The 23,970-nt window shown below is 56.9% G+C and overlaps 1 protein-coding gene across 1 annotated transcript in view; it reads left to right on the top strand.

The window, feature by feature from the left end:
- Positions 1-23,970, top strand: part of MPPED1 (metallophosphoesterase domain containing 1) — a gene marked incomplete at both ends in the record, with an annotated part of 66,999 nt that overhangs the window by 30,944 nt on the left and 12,085 nt on the right. Inside the window, one exon of the mRNA XM_080706227.1 lies at positions 9,709-9,930. Coding sequence (XP_080562353.1) covers positions 9,709-9,930 — 222 coding nt within the window. The remainder of the gene's footprint in view (positions 1-9,708; positions 9,931-23,970) is intronic.

Below are 23,970 nucleotides of genomic sequence, written 5' to 3'. Positions count from 1 at the left end.
CAAAGGGCTCTCAAGGGCCAGGTCCTTCGTAGTACCCCTTATGGAATGGATGGGGAGACTGAGGCCCAGGAGGGGAGAGGCCTTGCCCCTAACTTCTCAGTGAGATAGTAGCTGAGCTGAGCCCACTGGGCCTCACGACTCCCAGTCCAGGGCTCCCCACGGCTGCCCAGGGCCAGCTCAGCAGCCTGGGCTCCATGTCGTGGGCTCTTGACATGTGCCTGCGGAGCGGAAACCGGGACATGTCTGCAGGCTGCACGCCGACAGACCAACTGGCCCTTAGCAACGACGCTTAGCATCCTTGAATACTTACCTGGCCTTCTGGGACCTTCTGCAGCCGATTGCTTAGGAGACCTGTGCCGGGTCATTTAGCCTTTGTGTCCTATTATAAGGGAACCATAATATCTTGTGATAACCATGACGTGGTGCAAGGGCCCCCTGAGGGCGCTCCAGGCTGGTGGGGAAGCCAGCGGAAACAGTCCGCAGAGATGGCGCCGAGTGTTGACGGTTGGCTGGGTCGTCTGTGGGGCCATCTCTCTGCTGGGCTGGGTGAAGAGGGGGCACCAGGGAGGCATCTCAGGGAAGCAACACTTGGGCTAGTGGACAAAGGGCGGGTCACAGTGGAGTTGACTCAGAAGGCGGGATCAGAGGGGATCCCTGACTCGTGGAGCGGCACGGGCAACATCAGACACCCACAGCCCCGAGGAGACAGAGAAGGACGAGGGCAGAGCCCTGACAGGGACGCCGTGGCTCGTGTCCTGAGCCCAGGCACAGGCCAGGGACACCAGCTTGGTCCTGGTCCGCAGGCGACTATGGGACCCTTGCTTTTTGTTACTGGAGATCGAATCCAGGAGCATTCTACCTCTAAGCTGCATCCCCAGCCCTTTTATTTTGAAATAGGGTCTTGCTAAGTTGCTGAGGCTGCCCTCAAACCTGTGATCCTCCTGTCTCAGCCTCCTAAGTGCTGGGATGACAGGCATGGGCCACCGCGCCTGGTCCATCAGGCCTTTTACTTTTATGCCCATCTTTGGGCAGATGTGTTTCGCCAGACTGTGACTTCTAGGCATCCCCACAAAGTTCTTCTGACTACTGGCAGCCTTATTTGGGGGGGCAGGGAGACTTTCAGCTGTCCCCTTCAGCCTCACGTCATATGTGCTTTGTGGCGGCAACGAAAACAAGCTGAAGATGATTAGGACGAAATGTTCCTGTTTTTAAAACATTTCCCAGGAAAAACAAATGTTTGAAAGTTAAACATTTTGGCTATTAGGATGGAACAGAAGAAAAATCACATTTGCCTTTTCAATATGGGCACCAGCAGGGTGCGATGGATCCAGAAGCCTCGTGTATGTAACCCACGGGGACGACGAGGCCGGTGGCAGGGCCACTGCAGCTCAGCGGGGCCAGTGTCCCAGCATGCTGTCCCGCAGGGAGAGCCCCACACGTGCCCTCGGGTGGTGGCAGCAACTTTTAGAGCCTCCGTTCTGGCCCCCGGCCCCCAGCTCCCGTTTCTGGGCTGGGAAATAGATAACAGCATTTGAGTCTCCAGAAGCCTCGCAGTGCCATGGAAGAGGCCGGCATCGGATGGCGTGAGCGTGCCTTTGTATGTTCTGAATGCCAGCGCTTTGATGTCTGGGTCTCGCTGACCCTGCAGGGGATTCTCAGAGAGAGACATGGCGGAGTGGCCTTCGGTCTCTGCCAGCCTCCTCACAGAATAGAGGAAGGAAGTTGATTTGCTCACAGTCCTGGAGATTTCAGGGTTTAGTCCGTGTCAGACGGGCTGTTCCCCTGGGTTGAGCTCAGAACATGGTGGCAGGAAGCAGAGGAAAAGAGTGAGCAAGTCCCTGGTCTCACATCACAGGGCTGAGAGAGAGAGAGAGAGAGAGAGAGAGAGAGAGAGAGAGAGAAGAGGTACCATGTATAATCCCCAACGCCCCACCAGGGACACCTCAAGCCCCGCTCCAACATGGCGGCCTTGTTTCTGTAAGGTCTGGGAGACATCCTAAACTTGAACCATCACACCTTCCATACGCAACTCAACTGCCCCACAGCCCCCACCCCCAGTTGCCCCTTTGTGGGGCTCCCAGCTGGGGCCACTCTCCACCTGCCCTAATTCCTCCAGGGCACCAGACAGTGAGGGCCAGCCCGATGCCCAGAGCCCACCAGAGTTAATCCACCCAGCCGCTTTGCCTTGCCTCTCTGTCCCTTCCCAAAGAAGACCCTCCAAAGGCTGTTGCCCCACTTCCCCTCCCCTTATTCTCTGGGATGACCTGTGCTTCCTCCTCTGTCCCTGCGCGCTGAGCCTGCCTCCTGCTTTGCGGGCGCTGCGAGTGTATTCCTCCTTGGTGACAGTCGTTTTCATGTCCCGGTGTCCAGCCGTACTCGATGGAAGCAAGTCTTGGCAGAAGTACTACTCAGGGTCCTTGGGAGGCTGAGATGGGAGGATCACAGGTTTGAGGACAGCCTCAGCAACTGAGTGAGTTGGACCCTGTTTCAAAATAAAGTATAAAATAAAAAATAAAAAAGGGCTAGGGGTGTAGATTGGAGGTAGACTGTTCCTGGTTTAACCCCTAATCTCTCTCTCTCTCTCTCTCTCATGCACGCGTGCGCGCGCGCGCACACACACACAGTATGGCTGAGGGTATGTCTCCACTTGCTTAACCATCATGCAGACGTTGGGAAGAGCCTTCCTCAATCTGTTTTAGGACACTGAGGGCACAAACCAGGAAGGGACGTCTGGCTGGACAGCTCTTGGGAGGTTGAGGTGAGGCTTGGCCTGGCGCCTGCGCACTCAGCCACACCGCCTCTCACTTGCAAAGAGTGTCTAGAGGTATCGGATGCAAATTGCCGACCCTGGTACTCCACGCAGGGAGGTCCTGATGCAGGCCCTCACGCTCCCTCTGTAGACACAGTCATGCATGTTATCGCTGTAACAGCCCTGGCCACTGGCCCAGCACCCTGCTCTGAGCGCCCCTGACTGTCGGGGTTACATGCAGAATTCCCTTTCTTTTTGCAGAAAGGCTTTTAGCCTTCACGTGTGCTCAAGCGTGCTGGGCCGTGGGATCCTTTGTGGGCATGTGTGTGCTGGAGCTGCACCAAGCCCCACGGTGGCTCACAGCTGATGCACAGAGCAGGCTCCATCTCGGGGCTCTCCCAGACCGTGCGCCACACCGAGAAGTCTGCTAATGCAAATCTCCCAGACATTGGCAAGTGTTTAAACACAGAACTGTCAAAGACGCACTCAAAACGCCATCAGAGATCGTTACGCCGTCTCTTTATCCCACCCCCCTCTGCTGTGTTCTGCGAGATGGGAATGGGCGGCAGAAGCCGTAAGTGGGCATTTTCCTGGTTGCCGCTGCAGACAGAGCACAGTAAAGCTCTGGCAGCACGGTGCGCCTCTCTGGGAATGGCAGGGACGCTGCAGAAGCGAGCACATGTCCTGTTGAATGTAACAGATGGCGCTGTTTGGAGGCTGTGCTACCTGTGCAGTGCACCAGGGACCCGTCTGCAGGAGCCTCGTCTCAGGAGCGCGGCTAGCCCGCGCAGTGCCGACACGGGCTACCGTACGGGATTCACGTGGGCACGCTAGCAACTCCACTGTACACAGCAAGTGAGAAGTTAAAGCTACAGGGCTCCTCCTCTAGAGCTGTGGTCAGCGGTCAGTGCCCTCCCTACACCCGGGACCCGTGGCTGGTCACTGGTCAGTGCTGGGAATCTCGAAGAACCCGGCCAAGAAGAGAAAACCGTAAGGGCAGATGGCCTGCACGTTATCACACAGAACCCAAGTGCACAGGCTGCCGGGTCTCAAAAGCAGGGGACCTGGGTTGGTTTTGAGGTCAAGGACTTGGTGACCCTCTCAGAGGTGGGGAGACAATGTCCGGCCCACCCAGCATGGCCCACGTGACGCCCCTCCCATCGCAGGCCCTGACCTGTCCCTCGAGTCCACCCCATTCTTTCCAAATGCCCCCCATTCATTGGGTCTGTCCCGCCAGGGGCTGGTGTGGCCAGGTGTCCCCAACGCAGGGCGCCAAGTCTCACTGTGTGACCGTGGGCCACTCCATAGCCCTGGCTGGGTTCAGTTTTCTATCTGATGAGTGCCAAGCACTGGGTGCTCCGAGGGTCTCTAGACTGTGTCACTGTGCCCGTGGCACCTTGGCTAGGGACTGGGGTGCGGCTTGTGAATGAGCAGGGCTATGGGGAGCTGGCCAGGCCTGGGGGTGGGGGCATCTGGGACAGGCTGACTGGAGTCTCAGCTTGCGTTGGGTGGGGGAGGAAGGTGGGTAGGAAAAGGCATTTGCACCCGTGTCCCCTGCCCCTCACAGCCATACCAAGGCCAGCGCAGCTGCCCACTCATTGAGATGCAGCCCACTGAGTCCAACCGAGTCCTTTAGACCGGCCACCTCTGCCAGCTGCCTGCCTTAGTCCGTCCTTGGTCCACAGGTGATAGGAGGTCCCGGTCTCTGAGATGTATGCTGTGCAATCCCTCTCACATCCCTCCCCTGGGCTGCAGGTGTTCCCGGTCAGGGCAGGTGCTGCCATCTGGGCACTGGGAGGCTTCCTTAGGCATCCACCCTCTTATCTGCTGCAGTGGGGTGGACAACCGCAGCCCTGGACCAAGGAATGGCATTAATCTGTGCATGCAGGCCACAGGCGTCACTGTCCAGACAGGGTAGGGAGGACAGAGCTAAGTGAGAAAGCCTGAAATGAGTGGCCCCAGGTGCCTTGCCCACGCTGGGGCTCGCACGTGCTGCAGAGCGGTGGGAACACTGCAAGACAGATACAGCCTTAGGCTCTAACAGCAGAGATCGCAGCCTTAGAACAGAGCCACAATGGCCATCCCAGAGCCTTCGTGCTGCCCACACCCACCTGTAAGACAGCAGGCCCAGTTATGAGATGACCCAGAGACAGGTGAACTGGACTGTGCCTGAGGGAGGTGAGTCTGAAAGCCACCAGCCTGGCCAGGCTCAGTTGGAAAAGAGTTTAGGAGGAAAGAGGGGGATCCAAGGAGACGGAGGTCAGTGGGATGAAGGAGACAGGGAGGGTTCTCAGGATGGCTTGATTGACAGGTGTACCATCCACCCATCCATGTAGGCATGCGTGCATTTATGCATCCAGCCATAATTTATCTATGCATCTATGCACCCACACCTTTGTCCATCCAACCATGCCTGCATCCATCTGTCTGCGCATTCATCTACCCATCCAACCACACATCCATCTACCTATAGTCATATGAATGCATCCACCCATCCATCCACGCATCCATATGTCCATCCAACCACATATTCATCCATGTATCTATCCGTCCATCCATCCGTCTATCCATCCATCCATCTATCCTTGCATCCATCTACCCATGCAACCACATATCCACCTCCATATTCATCTATCCATCCATCTGCCCACCCACACACCCGTCTGTCTACCTATGTATGCATCCATCTACCCACCCTCCCACTTAGAGACAGGGTAGCATGATGGTTCACACTGCACCTCAGGATGCTGCCACAGGTTCTATCAAACCCTCTCTGATTGCCAGTCATTTTGGTACTGATTTGTGTAGTCACAGGCAACCTCTTCGCAGGTGTGAAATGGGGGTAGTAATACATCGGTGTCTATGGATGTCTCACTCAGCGGCTGAGTTGCCGAGGTTGAGCCAGCATCCTGACAGATGTGCCGTGGCTAGACCCTCAGCCTGGTGCAGGGAGATGGTTCTGGGTGGCTTCTGTGTTTGAAAATGGGCATAGCCCTGCCTCCAAGCTGTGAGGCACCCACCTTGCTGGAGACCAGACGATGTTTGGATGTTTGGGGCCATGGGTCCAGGAAGTTGCCCGCCCTGTCTCACTCCTGGCTGTGCGTATGGGAGCTGGTCCTTGTCCCTCATCTGCCCTTCTCTTGTAAGAAAGAAGCCTCGGTCCTCCTCTGCTGAGGGGGGAGGAGCTGGGGGAGCTGCCAGCTTCCACACCCCCAAGTCCCAAGAGTTGGGGGCTGTGGAACAAGTGGGACTGTACTGTGGGGTAATTTGCTAATTTGCCTAAGTAGCACCCCAGTCAGAGATGTGACGTACACGCATTAGAGTGGCCGGCCCAGTTTGGGCGGCACTTGGAAGAGGATGCCGGGGTGATGTGGAGTGGGAACGGGATGGAGCAGTCCGAAGGCAGGGTGGTGGCCGCGCCCCAGCCCCAGGGGCTCTGCTGCCTCTTCACGGAAGCGTGTTTCTGTCCCCGGGAGGTGGAAGCTTGCCTGGCGGCTCTGAGGTCTGGTGGCCTTGAAGGAGTCACAGGTGGGGCAGCTGCACCATGACCCGCTCGTGCTGTGGAGTTGGGCTCCTGTCACCCACTCTCATGCTGTGGAGTTGGGGTCTTCCGGCCTCTGAACGCTGTTGTCCTCAGCTGCGGAGGGGTCTGTGGCAGCCGAGGTGCCAGCCTCACCAGGTCAGCGCCATCGTGGGCTTTGGGAGGGCGGCGTCTCCTGCTCGTCTCCAGGTCCTCCCTAGCTTCCGGGCCTGTGCGCCCACTGCCCGCCCTGCGGCTGCTTGGATGTTGCAGAGAAGGCTTTGCTGTGTTGCCATCGGTGGCTTGTGCTGGGACCTGGACACTCATTCCCATGTTCCTGCGAGGAAAGGACACGGCAGGCTGCTCAGAACCCAGGGCCGGGCCTGAGGGGCAGGGCTGTCGTGGACAGTCGGAGGATGCGGTGGGCAGGGAGGTGTTTGGGCTTGGGAACCTGCCCCAGCAGGTGCCAGTTTTGCTCTCACCGGGTCTCTAGGGTCTGAGGCAAGAGGCAGAAATCAAAGCGCAAACTGGATGTCACCTTAAAGCGTGTGCGGTGGGCTCAGTGTGAGGCCGTAGGGACAGGTAGGGAGTGCGGCAAACTGGATGTCTTCATCCTGTCTGCGGGGGTGGGGAGGCTGGATTTTTCAGGGGTTTCTGACTGGGTCCACGATTGTCAAATGCTACATTTTTATTTATTCCTTTTTAGAAAACAGTAAGAATGAAGTTTCATCGGGAGTCTCTCAAAAATTTAATGCTGGCAAAAATTCAATTAAAACAACATCAACAATACCACTGAGCCAAGCAGAGTGTGTCTGTGGGCGGCCTGGCCTGCAGGCTTCTAGTTTGCAAATTCTTTCCCAGGGAAGCTGACTGTTATTTTCTTCTTCTCATTTTTGGACATTAAGAGTTTTTGTGTGTTTCCATCTAGCATCTTTGGTGATACCAGAGCTGTCTTGCAAGGCAGGCATCACTGTTCCCATTTTATGGGCACAGAAACCAAGGTGCAGGGGGCTGTGGGAGACCGAGCTGGCCAGAAGCAGCTTGTGGCTTTCTCCCTGCTTTGTAGAAACGACTCGCTTGGGGGCTGCTCGCCACCTGACACTCCCTCTGTGGCCAGCTGGGAATCCAGCAGCTGTTTTCCCTGGTCCTGGGGCATGAGGTTGGACAGATTGTGCAGGTCCCGACTGAGCATGTGTGAAGTTCGTAACCTGCTTCTAGACTCTTCTTTTGCAATTAGAATATAACAGCGGCTCTGGCTACGGTGCATGGAATCAGTGTGTCTCATGGCCATAAACCTGGCGCTGCCCTTCCCGAAGCCCCCCGAGGGCTGGGGCCGGCTGTTTCCTGGGATGTTTGTGGTGCCCCATATCACATCTTCCGAAGGCGGTCCCATATCGCGAGCATCCGTCTCCAGAAGGGCAGACAGTCTGCAGAGCAGAGGTGTCTCTGGAGCACGGCTGGTTCACCAGGGAACGCTCACGTAGCTGGGGAAAGTTTCATCTTCATGATCAAGGGCAGGAAGGGCTCTGCTGCTCGGGGACTCGTGTGTGACCCCAAGGAGAGACCGCGGTGCCTGTGCTTAGCAGGAGGGACTCCTGAGGCACTGGAGGGCCTGGGGCCAGAGAGGGGAGGTGGCCAGGCACACCCACCTTAGTCAGAGAGCAAGACCAAGTGACGCCCCTGCCGAGAGGGACAGAGCTGGGATTCGAACTCAGGACCAGCCGGCTCCGAAGCTGGGCGCTTTGTTTCTTGTGTGACAGTCATGGCTGCCCAGGAAGAAAGCAGCTATGTGGCCAGCGGTGGCTCTGTGGATCTTACCAGCGAGGCTCTTCCTGCCCCTTCCGCCGGCCCTGGGTGCGGAGGGCCCGCAGAGTCCTCCGGGGCTCTGCTCCTCCAGACGGGGAGGTCAGAGCGACAGCCTCCGCACTCGGAGCGCAGGACGAGGCTCTGCACCCTGGCTTGGCTCACACAGGAGAGCCACAGAGCCTGGTCACCTCCTAGCCGCGGCCCTCTGGTACACCTCCCCTTGGCCTTCTGAGCCTCAGTTTCCACATCTGCACCACGGAGAAGGGCTCACCTGGGTTCCAGAACTCCAGCTTTCAGCACCAGGAAGCCTGTTTTCCACTCTACCGTAGAAAGGCGTGCGGGTGTGTGTGGGTGTGTGCAGGGAAGGTTTCATCTGATCAGCCTGAAGAAAGGTAGCAGAATTTTTATGGATAGAGATAAGAGCCTCATGTGGTGCCCGGCATGTAGGTGCATGTAGGGCTCCATATCTGTCCCTTCTTGGGGTGGGTCTGGCCAGGCATCTATGCCAAGGAGTTCAGGAGACAATGTCTTCTTGCTGAGACAGTGGCATTAGTCACACATCTGTTTCTAGTGTCCGCTCCTACAGAAGCCAGTTTGAGTCGTTTCGGTAGTCTATTAGATGGCCATTTGCTCCAGTGGGAAATGGTTTTGGAATGACACCACCTTTTCATGTTTCTGCCCTCCCCACCGGGAGGGGCTTGAAGAAAGGCGTTGCCTGGAGGCCATCTTCAGCAAGTTCGTTATCCAAATCAAAACCCACGAGACTGTTGTGACGCCCCTGCCAGGGGAGTCCTGAGCTGAGCGGTGGGAGGTGGCGGCCGGAGGTCCATGATCGGGGCCAGGCTGGCCCTGGATGGGGCAGAGGCAGGGCGGCTGGGGCTCCCGAGGCTACGGGTGGGGCGACCCTGGGCTTGTGAGTCCAGCCCCGGGGGTGAGGTCCTGCCGGCACCTGTCCAGAACCCAGCAGGCAGCCAGGTCACCTCGGGGTCAGGGGGGCGCACCTTTCTGCTTATGGCCTCTCATCTGCAAAGTGGGTCCGGGGAAAGGAGGAGTGTGCCAGGAGGGGCTCCCGGGGTCTTGTACACACAGGGAGAGAAGAGCGCTATTGTTAGTTCGCTGTGCACGCAGAGACATTTTTGTTTTGATTCCGTAAGTGGAAACCGAGACCTTGCTTTGACTTTGAGTCCCCTGGAGTGGAGCTGGGCTCTGTCACTGTCCCCAAGGGCAGGGTCTCCAAGGGTCTAAACTGGGCTCTGCAGAGAGCCTGCAATTCCGATCGGGATGTGGAGGCTGAAGGGTCCGAGACTCCAGGCAGCGGTAGCCTGGGACCGTGATGCTGGTGCCAGCTTGGGCTTGGTGCCTGGGATGAGATCTCCTTCCATAGGAAGCAGGCAGAAGTGAAGGGAGACCCTTCCCAAGGGTGAGGCCAGAAGCCCAGCAGCTCAGAGGCCTGGGGGGAACCTGTCCCACCCCCACTGATGGCTGGAGGAGGATGGGGACAGGGCCAGGCATCCAGGGATGGGCTGCTGCCTCCTCTGACTCAGGTACTGGTCAGGGGCTGGCAGCTGGGGTCCCCTTGACCTCCGGCAGGGCCAGCCATGGTCCTGTGTCCGCCTGTCCACCCTGCAGGCAGCCTGCCCTATGAGTACAAGATCGTGATCGCCGGCAACCACGAGCTGACCTTCGACCAGGAGTTCATGGCCGACCTCATCAAGCAGGACTTCTACTACTTCCCGTCGGTGTCCAAGCTGAAGCCCGAGAGCTACGAGAACGTGCAGTCGCTGCTCACCAACTGCATCTACCTGCAGGACGCCGAGGTCACCGTGCGGGGCTTCCGCATCTACGGCTCGCCATGGTGAGTGCTGCTGGGAAGGGCGGACCCTGTGGTGCCCAAGCTGAGGCTGAGTGACGGGTGCGGGGCAGCCGGGGCAGCAGGGAGCTCTGGGTCAGGAGAGTTGGGAGTGAATCTCATCCTCCTCAACCTCTGCGTGACCGAGGCAGGTCACCATCACCCTCTGAGCCTTGGTTTCCCCACGTGTAACTGGGAAAGGTGGCATCAGTTAAATCCTGTGGGCTGTATGTCATCTCACACATCGGCAGGTGCTATTATCCCTGTATGGGCATGGTGGTTTGTAAAACACAAGCACATCTTGAGCTCTTATTCTTGCTGGGGACTCAGAGCCTCCTCTCCAAGCTTACCTGGCTGGGTGGATGTCAGGTGAGAATGGTCCTGACTGTTCTGTGTGAAGGTCAGTGTGTCCATGGAGACCCCAGTGATGAGGATGGTAGTGTCTGTCATGGTGATAATGATGGTGATGCTGCTGGTGGTGGTGATAATGATGATGATGATGGTGATGGTGACAATGATAATGATCACGATGACGGTAACAGTGATGGTGCGGTGATGGTGATGGTGCTGGTGGTGGAGGTGATGATGGTGGTGATGGTGATGGTGGTGGAGGTGATGATGATTGTGATGATGGTGGTGATGATGGTGATGGTGACTATGATAATGATCACGATGGCAGTAACAGTGATGGTGACGGTGATGGCGATGATGGTGGTGGTGGAGGTGATGATGGTGGTGATGATGGTGATGGTGGTAGAGGTGATGATGGTGGTGATGATGGTGATGGTGGTGGAGGTAATGATGGTGATGGTGGTGGAGGTGATGATTGTGATGATGGTGGTGATGATGGTGATGGTGATAATGATAATGATCACGATGACAGTAACAGTGATGGCGATGGTGATGGTGATGGTGGTGAAGGTGATGATGGTGGTAATAATGGTGATGGTGATAATGATAATGATCTGATGACAGTAACAGTGATGGTGACAGTGATGTCGATGATGGTGGTGGTGGAGGTGATGATGATTGTGATGATGGTGGTGATGATGGTGATGGTGATAATGATAATGATCTGATGACAGTAACAGTGATGGTGACGGTGATGGTGATGATGGTGGTGGTGGAGGTGATGATGGTGGCGATGATGGTGATGGTGGTGGAGGTGATGATTGTGATGTTGGTGGTAATGATGGTGATGGTGATAATGATAATGATCACGATGACAGTGACAGTGATGGCGATGGTGATGGGGATGGTGATGGTGGTGGAGGTGATGATGGTGATGGTGATAATGATAATAATCTGATGACAGTAACAGTGATGGTGACGGTGATGGCGATGATGGTGGTGGTGGTGGAGGTGATGATGGTGGTGGTGGTGGAGGTGATGATGATTGTGATGATGGTGGTGATGATGGTGATGGTGATAATGATAATGATCTGATGACAGTAACAGTGATGGTGACGGTGATGGCGATGATGGTGGTGGTGGTAGAGGTGATGGTGGTGATAATGATAATGGTCATGATCATGATGACAGTAACAATGACAGTGATGGTGGTGGTGGTGGTGATGATAAAGCGATAGTGATGATGATGGTGATGGTGGTGATGATATGGTGATAGAGTGATGGTTGTGATGATGGTGGTGGTGGTGGTGATCGTGATAATGATGAGCTGATGTGATAGTGATGATGGTGATGGTGGAGCTGAGGCTGAGGCCAGGGGTGGTGGTGACGATGGTGATGGTAGTGATAATGACAGTGGTAATCATGGTGATGGTGATAAGTGATGACTATGACAGTGGTAATGGTGGTGGTGGTTGAAGGTAAGAGTGATGATGGTGGTAATGGTGATGATGCTGACGGTGATGATAATGATGGCGATGAGGATGGTGATGATGAGGATGGTGATACTGACAGTGGTATCTACAGTTATGGTGGTGGCAGTGATCGTGGTGATGATGGTGGTATGGTGGTGATGACTGATGGGGATTGTGCCTGTATTGATTGCTAATAATGGCGGTATTAATTGCTAATAAGAACAAGGTTTCATACTTAGGCAGAACAATAAAATCCTTTTCTCTGTCTCTAAGCTGTCAGCCAGGAACTCTGGTCAAGGTTGACCATGGTCACCTAAAAGTTGGCTGTCAGTCAGGCTGAACACTGAATGCTGAATTTACAGACACTTGCACTCAGAAAAGAATCATGCAGACTCTCACAAAAGTTTAGACTAAAGTTAAAAGTTGGGAAAACAAGTTGTATTAACCCAGAATAATTACTACTAACACAAAATAGTTATTGCCCTAAAACTTAAAAGGCTCCACACTTCAAAAGACTATATTCCTGTGTCTTTCTTTTCTTTTTTATAAAACAAGCTTTTAACATGGTAGCTTCTAACAGAGAGATGAGGGGATGCTGAGAACATACGAACAACACAGGTGGACAGTGCAAGCGCTAAACTTAAAGAATAAAAATAAACAGGGAACAGAGTGGGCTTCTACCATGCAGCCCCCGATCTTGCCAACTAAGTAGCACATCTCCTCAGTGATGTCAGACCCCTCTCTCCTTGTGAGGATTAACAGAGAAGGCTCACACAAAGGCTCACACAGCAGAGGTAACCAACAGGCCAGCACTTGCCATTTGGTGAGAAAAGACGGCTGGCCAGCAGGATAGGAGGGGCGAGATAGTGAATTCCTATAAAAACACTGCACTCTTGAGGACGTCAGTGCCTCGCTTTTGAGGCACTCCCTCGCGCCGTCTCCGACGTGGTGTTTTAACTGCTCTGTCCCTTCCTTTCTGCCTGTAGATATAAAAAGTTTGCTTAAGCTTGCAGCAGTTCTAGCTATTTTTTCAAAACTAGCTAAGAATAAGGACTCAAGGCGACATCCCAAACTGTAGCAGTGACGATGGTGATGGTAGCGATGGTGAGGACGCAGAGGCCGGTTAAGACAGTGGCCAGGCCATGATGACGGTGACAGGCAAATTGCGCCTGAGCGGTCCCAGCAGTCTGGGCTCTAGGCGGAAGGCTCCAGAACCCTCACTCATCCTCCCTGTGAGGAATGACACATTTCCCTGTCCTGCAGGTGGACAGATCGATCGGCCTAGCAAGGCCCAGCAGCAGTGGTCACAGGAGTTAGTGCTGGCAGGGCAAAACAGGTGGCAAATGACCACACATCCTTCCAAGTGTGTCATGACCAAGGATGGCTCCCTGGAGGCTGTGGGCACTCTGAGCCTAAGGGAGAGAAGGGCATTCGCGGCAGGAGGTGGCAGGGCCACTGGGGATACACGGGGCCCGAGTGGAGGAGGGACTTCACAGAAGCTGCTGCTGACAAAGCCGTAGCTGACCACCAGCGACCACCTGGTGGTCAGAGGCTGCGGGAACATTCAGGATGTGTGTGGTGCCAAGGTTTTCTGATGGAGCAGAGGAGGGTGCTGGGCTGTCCCTTATCCCAGAGCCCCAGCTGGAGCCTTCAGTCCTCGCCCTGGTGCTGAGGACATGCAGGATCTCTATGGAGCCTCTTGTGGCCTGTGAGCTCCCAGAAAAGGCCCCTGGTCACACAGGGTACGTGATGAGTTCAGATCCACCCACAGGGATGTGGCCGAGAGCCCCAGAGAAGTCTAGGTAGACAGTCAGCAGAAGGGGCATCCTCGGAGGGACCAGTCAGAGCAGAGCCTGGGGAGCGCCAGGCATGCTGGGAGGCCAAGAGCCAGGGTGCACGTGCGGCAGGCAAGAGCCCCGAGTCGAGGCAGGGAATCTGGACTGGATCTTCCTGGTGAATTATAAACCCCTACCTCCATACAAATCTTGTTCTTCTTTTAAGTTATATTTTGTAAAGGGTAAGAACATGGTTTTGGAACCAAACTGCCTGACTTTGAACCTGGGCCTCAGCTCTTATGGGCTGTGTGACTCTGAGTCAGTCACTTAACCCCTCTTGCTTAGCTCCCCCCTCCGAGGTGGCTGTAAGGTGTCGTGGGGCGGGGGGCTCATCTGAGAACAGGGCTTGTTCTGACAGCTGCTCCAGGGTGGGGCCGTGCAGCGCCCTGGCCCAGACCGCCCGCTTCGTCTCAGCAGAGCGGTAGGAGGCACCCTGGCCTCACCCCAAGAGGCCTGCCGGGAAACGCAGCCCTCTGACCTCACACCTGAACGCAGTAACTCGTTTGTCAGGAGTTTCTTGAGCACCTGGACGGAGCTGGACCCTAGGGAACCGTGTCCACCCGCAATGCAGACCCGCCTTCCTGGGGTTTCCTTGTGCAGGAGACAGGCAGGTGGCCACCCTTCCTCTGTTGAGTAAGCGCCGTGATGGAGAGGCCCTGGGAGCCGAGGTCCAGGGGCTCCTGGGGAGGCAGCTCGGGGAGCTGGGGAAGGGCATGCAGGCGGAGGACAACTGGGCCAAGGCCAGGAGGCTGGGAGGGCACCGGACATCCTGAGGACCACAGCACTGTGTGACCTCTGGGGTCTTGGTCGGGTCAGTCAGAGGCAGAGGCCGGAGCTGGAACAGAAAGATCCTGGGTCCTTGGCCATCACCCCTGTCCTGTCCCCTGCCATGCAGCAGGGCACTGGGCTTGCAGCGCAGAGCAGCCTCCTCTGGGGTCCTCTCAGGATGAGGGTGCACCTCCCTGGCCCTCCAGGAGGAGTCTAGGGGCTCTGGCCCTGTGCATGTGTGTGCATGTGTACCTTTGTGTGCATATGTGCACGTGTGTATGTTTGTGCACATGTAGCTCCTGCCTATGGGACACAGAGGGGCCCTCTCCTAGAAAGCCACGCAGCTGTTGAGGTCTGCTGTCCTTCGGGCCTAGGATGGCACCGGGAGCGGCTCCCACGCCCCAGTCAGCGATCCTGTGCGGTGAGCAGGCCCTGGGGCTCAGGAGTCAGGTCCAGCCAGCCAGCGAGCTGTGCAGGTGCCTGGATGAGCCGTGCGGCCTCCCTAAGGCTGGTGTGTGGTCAGCCTGTGGGGAGATGTCACGAGGCGAGGGGGCGGGTACCACCCAGAAGTCACTTGTGTGCAAGTGGCCTTGATGTACTGGCTGACATGGAGTTCACGAGGGTCTTCTCCAGCTCTACAAGAATGGTTATGCCAGCGGGGCTCAGGGTGGAGTGAACACCAGCATGCCTGTTCTAGGAGGGCTGGCAGGCTTACTGGGCTCAGGGCAGACCTGTTCCGTGCAGCCCTTGGGATCAGGGGGCGGGGGGCACAGAGGGACGGGAAAGCAGGAGCCTCCACAGGCAGGAGCCTGGAGGAGAGCCAATACGGCGTGGAGAAGCAGCGAGCTGCTCGTCATGAGGGGTGCAAGCAGAGGTCGGCCGGGGCCCGGGGTCCTCGCAGCCCCTCGCCCTTAAAAGGCACCGTTCCCCTGCCCGTGGACAGCCCGCACAGGGCAGGTCTCTCAGAGCCAGACTTGAGACAGCAGTGAATGACCAGGCTGGCCTTACTGTTGAAGGTACTTCAAAGCAAGCTAATAAGGAATATTAGTCTGTTTTCTTATTGTTCTTATTTTTTGCGGTGATGAAAATAGCCAACCAGCACAACTTAGAGGAGGAGAGATTTATTTTGGTGCATGGTTTCAGAGGCTGGTCCATGGTTGGCCGGCTCCAAGGCGGGAGGAGGGGGCAGAAGAGAGCGGCTCAGCTCACGGCCGCTGGAGGCAGAGAGAGACAGGACGTGGCCAGGGATAGGTATGGTCCTCAAGGCCACCTCCAGCCATGTCCCACCTGCCCAGTCACCACCCAGTAAGTCCAGGTCACTAATCTATCAGTGCATTTACCCACTGAAGAGTTTGGAGCCCTGACTGAATCCTTCATCCCGGAACGTGCTCACCTTGCCAACACCTGGGCTTTCCTGGGGTCATTCCCCAGCGGAGCCTCACAGAGGAGACACGGGACACAGACGCAGAGCCGCCAGTCAGCTTCCCCGTGAGCACTGCCGCCAGGAGACACCCTGCTTGGGAGCCGTGGGCCAGATCCAGCGGGCACTGCTCCTGCTAGGCCACGTGCCCTGAGGCCCACCGCGGCCTGCCGTGCGCCAGGTCTGTGCAGGACTCTGGATGCCGCGAGATGGATCAGTCTGCACCATGGGATCCGCTAAATGAATGTGTTGCGGTTTCTAAGTGCATTTAGAACCAAATCGTTGGTTTGGAGCTATTCTAAGTACAAATGCTAAGAACGTTCTTATGTGTGTCTCTTAGTGTATGGAGGTAGATACTCCTGGATGTCTGCCTGCTACACACACACACACACACACACACACACACACACACACGCACGCGCGCAAATGCACACACGCATGTGCAAACACACACGTGCACACACACGCATGCACGCACGCACACACGCACGCGCACACGCGCGCACACACATATGCACGCACGCACACATATGCATGCACGCACACACATGCACACACACACACACACACACACGCCCTAGAAATGAAGAGCAGAGTGGCCCAGTGTCACATCATGCAGGACTTCAGTCCTAGTAGAGCCACTAAACAGCCTTTGAAATGGTTCTGCCTATCGAGTCCCCCTGCCGGCAGTACCTTACCTTGCGTCCTTGCCAACACTTGGTGTAAGGATTTAGGATTTTATTTACTCTGGCAGGCGGGTGCTGCAGTCCCAGCGTGGTTTTTATTCGCGTCTCCTGATGATCAGTGATGTGGAGACTCTTTTATGTTTATTAGTCACCTAGATTTCCTCTTTGGTGGAGTGCTCAAGTCTTCTTCCCACTTACAAACATTTGGAGTTGGGCATGTGATGCACGCCTGTAATCTCGGTACTTGGGAGGCTGAGACAGGAGGACCATAGGTTCGAGGCCAGCCTCAGCAACTTAGTGAGGCACTCTGAAATTTTGTGAGACCCAGTTTCAAAATGAAAAATAAAATAGGATTGGGGATATCGCTTGGAGGTAGGATGCCCCTCGGTCCAGTCCCCAGCACCAAATAAATAAATTAGGGCCGCTTTTCTTTCCTTACTGGCTCACAGAGGCTCTGTGTGGTCTGAGTGTGAGTGACAGCCGCCAGGGGGACACTCCTCCTCTGTGACCGCCCCCGCTCTCTGCGTGGAGCTGTGAGAGGAACAGCCCTTAGCTTGGTGTCATCCGACATCTTAAGATTTCATCTCATGGGAAGTGCTTTTGAGTTCAGTTGAAGAAACCTTCCCTCTCCTGACGCCATGAAGTTTGTTTCTGTAGCACCTTCCAGGACCTCGCTGCTTTCCTTTCTGCCGGCGAGGGAGCCACAGATGGCACTGACGGTGTGAGGTAGGGATCTCATTTCGGTCTCTCCATGTGGACACCACCTGCCCATCACGGTGCAGAGAAGCTTTGTCCTCTGGCCTGCGCCGTCCCTTTGTCTACACACGGGTCTGACGGTGGACTCTCTCTCCTACCATCTGTCCACTAGGCACAGGACTGCAGTGTCTTAATTGCTCTGAGAGTTGATTTTTTAAATATCTCTTTTCCCTACTAGAATATCTGAAGTTCTTTGAGGCCAGGGACCTGAATCTCAATCTCTGTTTCTTTCTCTCTCTCCCTCTCTCTCTCTCTCTCTCTCTCTCTCTCTCTCTCTCTCTCTCTCTCTGGTGGTACTAGGGTTCCTGGAAGCCCTTCTACCTCTGGGCTACACTCCCAGACCTATTTTTACATTTTTATTTGGAAACAGGGTCTCCTAAGCCAGCGCGCGCGGCTGGCTTCGAACCTGCACGATCCTTCTGTCTCTGCCTCCCAAGCGCGGGGATTACAAGCGTGCGCCACGACGCCCGGCCTCTCTCTCTGTTTTTCTTATTGAATCCCTGGACCCAACTTCAGTGCCCAGTACAAAGTCTGGCTCATCATAATACATGTTTGTTGAATGAATAAGTTAATGGATGGCAGGGCAGGTGGCTGACGTCAGCCTGGCCCGGCTTTCTGGCGCCCACTCCTTTCCAGGGCCGCCTCCCAGACCTACCCGACTCCTTGCTCGCGGGCTCCTTCCTACTCTCGGGTGCTGAGCTCTCTACGCAAGACCTAGCTGCCTCCAGTCCCCATGCGCCATCCTCAGAACCCCAGGCTGAAGCCTTGATCCCTGTCCTCCCACTCGGGCTGCAAGGGGCCGACGTCTCCCTAGAGTTGTGTCTATGCTGCGACTTCGCAGGGTTCAGGGAAGCCTTTTCTCGTTTCTGGTCCCCTCGGGTGCAGCCTGGGCATCCGGCCCTCGCCGAGAGAGCGGAGGGGAAGGGAGCCGGAACTGACTGCAGAAGAAAAAGAGCTCAGCTGTTACAAAATCCCAAGTGCTTAAAAAAAATCCGTATACATACCGTATTCATTTATGGGTTTTGGATGCATTTTTTGTTCTCATTTAACTGAAAGCGGCCTTGATTTTTTAAAGAGAGGCGTGAGGGAGAGAGTGGCATTGGCATGCAGCGCGTCCATCTGGTCTCATTACTTCTGGTATTTTGAAAGAAGGAATCGAAACCTGCTGAGACATTAGACTCTGAGAAGTGGCTGCTGGGCCTGGGGCGGGGCGTCTGGGCTCGGATCCTGATTCTCAGATTGGCGGTTCTGCTGGCTCCAGGCAGGGCCGGACCTCGGGGCCAGGCAGGGGTCTCCTCACCTGTCCCCGGGAGCCAGGGCCCCAGAGACCAGCCGTCCTCCATCATCCAGGGGCCCCGCGAGGCCAGACGGCGTGTCCTGCCTGGTGGGTGGGTCCCAGGCATGTGACTCGGGCCAGAATCTTGGGCTTCTGTGAAAGGACGATGGAGCCAGGCCCCTTGACCTCCGGGCCTGCGCAGCCCGGGGCTGCGTTGCTGGGCACGCGGGGACAGTCACACCCTGCGTGGCTGTCTGTGATGCCCAGAGGTGGGGCCGGGGGCTGTGGGCAGAGCGGCCGGCAAGGCGTGGGGCCGCGGCTGGTGGCCCCGGGAGCACGTCGGGGGCAGCTGGCATCTGTCTTTGATGTGCCCTTCAATGCCTTTGTGGTCTGTTGTTTGGGGCGGGCGGGGCAGAGCAGCCAGGAAGCTGTGTGTCCCCGAGGGTGCTCAGGGCTGTCATCCCTGTGAGCGCAGGAAGAGTAGCCTCTTTCCTGGTCCCGAGCGGCTGCGTTTCGGCTCCTCCAATCAGGACAGCAGTGAGGTCTCTGCCCTTGTCGCCGTTTTACAGATGAGGTGACTGAGGCCCGGGAAGGAAAGTGGCTCGCTTAGCAAGGTCCCGCAGGAACGGCGGAGGAGTGGGTGGAAGGCTGGGAGCCCATCCTGGCTGCGCCCAGCGAGGCCCTGCACTGCTTCCTTTTGCTCTGTGAAAGGCATCTTACAGAGGAAGAGTCCGGGGGCGTCTGAGCCCCAGCCCCTCATAGGCTTCTTGCCAGGGTGGGGCCGAGTCCTGGGCTTGAGCTGCAGGGTGGCCGGGTTCCTGACGGGCAGGTCCTGAGGTAGCACTGTGGCCCTGGCTGTCACCTGCATGGCTGCCTGCCGAAGGGACACTGGTAAGGCCGGCTCTGCCTGGGACCGCCACCCGCCTGGCTCCAAGGCCGCCCAGTGAGCCTTCCTTTCCGGAAGCCCTGTGAGCCCAGGCTGGAGGCCCCCCAGGCGGGGTTGGGACTCTGCTGAGCTCCTGACTCAAACCCCTTCATCCTTTGTCTTAAGAAACATTTTAAAGCCAGGCATGGTGGCGCACGCTTGCAATCCCAGCATTTGGGAGGCTGAGACAGGAGGTTCATGGTTCGAGGACAGCCTCAGCTACTTAGTGAGGCCCTCTGCAACTCAGTGAGACCCTGTTTCAAAATAAAGAATAAAAAAGTAGGGCTGGGGTGTAGCTTGGAGGTAGAATGCCCCTGGGTTCTATCTCCAGTACTGCAAAAAAAAAAAAAAAAAAAGCGTATTGTTTACAAAACAAAAATAAACATTTTAAATCTTTTTATATTTTTTAAGGGGTGGGGACTGATGATTAAATCCAGGGATGCTCTACCACTGAGCTACACACCCAGCTCTTTTATTTCAAAACAGGATATCACTAAGTTGCTGAGGGCCTCATTAAATTGCCAAGGCTGACCTTGAACATGTGATCCTCCTGTCTCCGCCTCTCAAGTACTGGGATTACTAACCTCTGGCCTGCGCCATCACACCTGGCTAGTTTCTTTCTTTTATTTATTTGTTTATTTATTTTTGGGCACTGAGGTTTGAGCCCAGGGAAATCCTACCTCCAGTCTGCACCCAGATCCTTATTTTATTAATTCTGTGGCACCGAGGATTGGACTTGGGGGCATTCTACCTCCAAGCTACCACCCCCTATCACTACATCATTTTAATTTTGAACCTGGGTCTCACCAGGTTGATGAAAGGCTGTCCTCGAATCTGCAATCCTCCTGTCTCAGCCTCCCGGATTCCAAGTGTGCACCCATATGCCTGGCTATTTTATTTTGAAACTTTTTTTTTAAGTTCTACCCATGAAGCTGCGCAGGTGGGGTCATGCGTCCATTTTATAGATGAGAACCCCAGTTAATTTTAAATCTTTCTTTGTGTCTCTGCAGCCTCTTCCTGAGGCTTTGGGCTGGTGTGATGTTGGGATTATACTCACATTCCTGGAGTCTCTCTCCAGGGGAGTCCTGGGTGTCCGGTAGGGGGCAGGGCCTGGTGTGGGTGTAGCCCAGTTTGGGGGTGCCCCTCAGAGGCATTTGTGTCTGTCTTGGTCTATGGGTGTGCCCCATAGGGAGCATTGTCTGTGAGTTTCTTGGTTTAGGACTTTCTGGATCGTGCAGGTGCCCTGGCGAGGGCCCCTGGAAAGGCCGGGGTGGGGTCTTCCCCCTCTGGCAGAGCACCCTGCCCCGTGCCAGCGGGCAGCCATTTCCATCCCGCTCTTTTCTTTTCTTGGAGTCCTTCCACAGAGGCGTCTCAGGTCCACTTCCCTGCCTGTAACTGGCCGAGGCCACCTCTTGGCCTTGAGGACCCCCCCAGGTCCCCCAGGCCTTGAAAGTGGTCATTGTTACGTATTATCTGTTTCTGGGAGGTTTCAGCCTGGGCCGTGCCCCCGCCCCAGCCCCAGTTGTTCAGGAAGCGGAACCAAAGAGACCTTCCCCGGCCCAGTCCCTGCTGCGGTGGACACAGCCAGCCGCCTCTGGAGCTGCTCCCACAACTGCCCTTCCAGCCTGCCCAGCAGAGGGCAGGGCGGGCTCTTCCATCCATCTTCTGTGGAGTTCTCGGCCTCACGAAGAGGCAGCCGGGATCAGCTCGGGGAGCAGGGGTCTCCGCCAGGGCAGGGGCAGCTGCCGGGCTGCAGAACCCAGGCACAGCGGGTCAGGCTCCCAGACTCCTGCCCGATCTGTGACGAATTCCTCCTGAGCCCTGTCCTGCCTCTGTGTGAGAGGTGAGACGGGGAGGGACAGGGACGAGGGCCAGGGTCCCGCGCTGTCCCGTCCAGAGCCAGGTGCAGCCAGGAGTTGCCTGTCGGTCACCTGTCTTGCACTGAAGGATCCCCGCCTGGCCTGGGTCTGGCCTCTGTGCGGGCACGGGCGCAGACACACAGGCACACACTCACACACACGCACACACGCATGCGCACACGTGTGCACACACAGGCTTCTCTTTTGCCCCTTCCCTTCCTTTCTTCCTTCCTCCGAGTCTCCGGAGCCTTCTGAGTCTGTGCTGCCGTGCTTTCTTTCTGGACGGCCCCTCCGCACCTGTGCACGCCATTCTACAGGACATGGATGTTTGGAACCAATCGTCTGCTTTCTCCTGGCTGCGGAGCCTCACGAAACAAAAGATGAACGGCCTGCACGTGGCGGGGCGGGGATGCGCAGGAGGGCCCGGTCCTCATCTTGCTGCTGACTGGCGACCGTGGTTGGGAGCCCTGAGGTGTGCGGCTGGGGATGCGCGCGGCTCCGCACAGACCTGCCCTCGGCAGCCTGGCCAGGCGGCGGCGGAGCCCCGTCACCCACCTCCCTCAGGGGGAGGAGGCCAGGCAAGCCCTGTCCCGGCTGGGCAGGTGACAGGCGGCTCCGAGGCGGGGCATCCCCAGGAGATGGGGCGGCCTCACCGGCAGCTGTTCTCGGCCGGCATGGGTCGCTTGGTCCCTGCCTCCCTGAGCCTCGGTTTCCATGGCTGCAGAATGGGGTCACAGCCTCACTGGGATGCTGGGGACCCAGGGCCAGTGGCAGGTGTCACTCTCGCCTGAGGCTCACAGCTGGCCATGGCCTGGCCCCTGGCGCACTCGGAGCTGCGGCAGCTTCCCGTGTAGGGCGGAAGCAAGGAGAAACGGGAAGCGCCTGGCTCACAGGGGCCTTTGGCCCTGGAACCTTTTGTCCCTCAAAGGGCTCGTGGTGGCCGAGGGTCCGGCAGGCAGCAGAGTTCCTGCCCTCTGAACCCCACCCCAGAGAATGGGCTGGCTGGGGGGCAGGGAGGGACCCCAGGGGACGTGAGCCTTCCTGAGGGTCAGGGTGTTGCAAAGGGTGTGAGCGCCTCCGGGTCTGGGTCTGGGTCCACCTCTGAGGTCTCAGCTGTGAAATGGGCGCACGAGCCCACCTGGGCAGGCTCCGGGCAGGTGAGAGGGGCGGGACGCACCTCGGGGGAGTCTCACTGTTCTTGTTGATGCAGTCCTGGGGCTAGACTGTCAGGGTTCCTGGGGTAGGGCTCCCACTAGGAGGGTAAAATGCAGGGGTGCTAATAATGTACAGTCCTTCCCAGCTGCCTGCCAGGCAGAGCACCTGCCTGTGCGGTCCTGTTTCACTCATGCACGCCTTGGGCGCACCTTCCCTGAAAGCCACCCGAGCTGAGCCTTCTGTCGGGCGTGAGGGAGTCCTGGGGGATTTGGCCTGGGCCTCCCTGGAGGAACGGGCACAGGGTGTCAGGTGGAGAGGGGGCACCTGTGCTTGAGATAGAGTTGATCAGGCTCCTGAAAGGCCGTGAGCCTTAAGGAGGAGGGAGGGAGGCCAGGAAGGGTGTTGCGGATCTCAGAACCCTGTGAGTGACACCTGGAGGCGGGGACAGGCCAGGCTTTGCTCAGAATACAGGAAGTATCTGCCGAGGCTGTTGCGTGGTGACCGTGATGGCGGAGGATCTGGGTGGAAGGGTGGGCTGGAGGAAGTGGGGAGCCACACACAGTGTGGAGTGGAGGGGGACCCTGTGAAGATGCCGGGCTCCTCCAGCCAGGATCAGAGGAGGAGGAGGGGAGGAGGGCAGAGCTGCAGAGGTGAAGTCTGGGCCTGGCTACCCAGGGGGCTTTCTGTGCGTCAGCCAGCCTGGGACAGGACGAGGAGCCTGGGACCCTGGCCAAGTCGCGCCTGTGTCCTGGGTGCTCACACACACCGCCTTGTGACCATCTCCTTGTCTCTAAAATGGGGGCCTCGTGACAGCTTTGTCCCAAAGATTAGCTGAGCAGCTAGATGTGATGGTGGCTCAAAGTGGGGGTTGCCAAGGAGGCGGGGCTGTGGAAGAGGGCGGGGCTTCACGGGTGGGTGTGGTCCCTGGTGTTATTTTCATCTTCCAAGGTGGACACAAATAGCTCTGGAATCAGTGTTCAGGGTTTGAATTTCTGCCTCAGTTTCTGAATCTGTAGAATGGGGGGTGGTAGCCCTCCCTGTGCTGGGTGTGGGGATTGAGCTGGGCTGCCCTGGGCGGGAGGCCTTTGAAGCTGTGTCTGTGTGGATGTCCCCTCCTGTCCCACGCAGGGAGTCATGGCATCCTGGCCTGGCCGCACCACAGGGCTCAGCCCCAGCCAGGCGCACCGCAGGCCTCCCCTGATCTAGAGTCCCAGAAGTCAGGGTGCAGCCAGGGGCGGCTGTATCTGGGTTCACCCCCTTCCCAGGCTGTGCCCCTGACCCGAGGAAGCAGAGACCCTGAGCAGGGCAGGCCCTGCACCTGCCCTTTGCGCTAGACAAGCGTCTCCGCCTCCCCCAGGCCAGAGGAACCCCGAATTCATGCTCCAGGGGAAGCTGTTTAATGATCTGCCACGAGGAGGTCCTTCATATTGGCTAAGCGGGCTTAATTAGGCTGGCTTCGAAGGTTACCACAGGCTCACAAAAAAGCTGTTAAGGGGTTAACCTCTGAGAGATTACATTGTATTCAGCGCTCTGTTAAAGTTTG

Source organism: Muscardinus avellanarius (assembly GCF_963383645.1).
Source record: "Muscardinus avellanarius genome assembly, chromosome: 11".
NCBI lineage: Eukaryota > Metazoa > Chordata > Mammalia > Rodentia > Gliridae > Muscardinus > Muscardinus avellanarius.
This window is presented reverse-complemented; position numbering and strand designations above follow the sequence as displayed.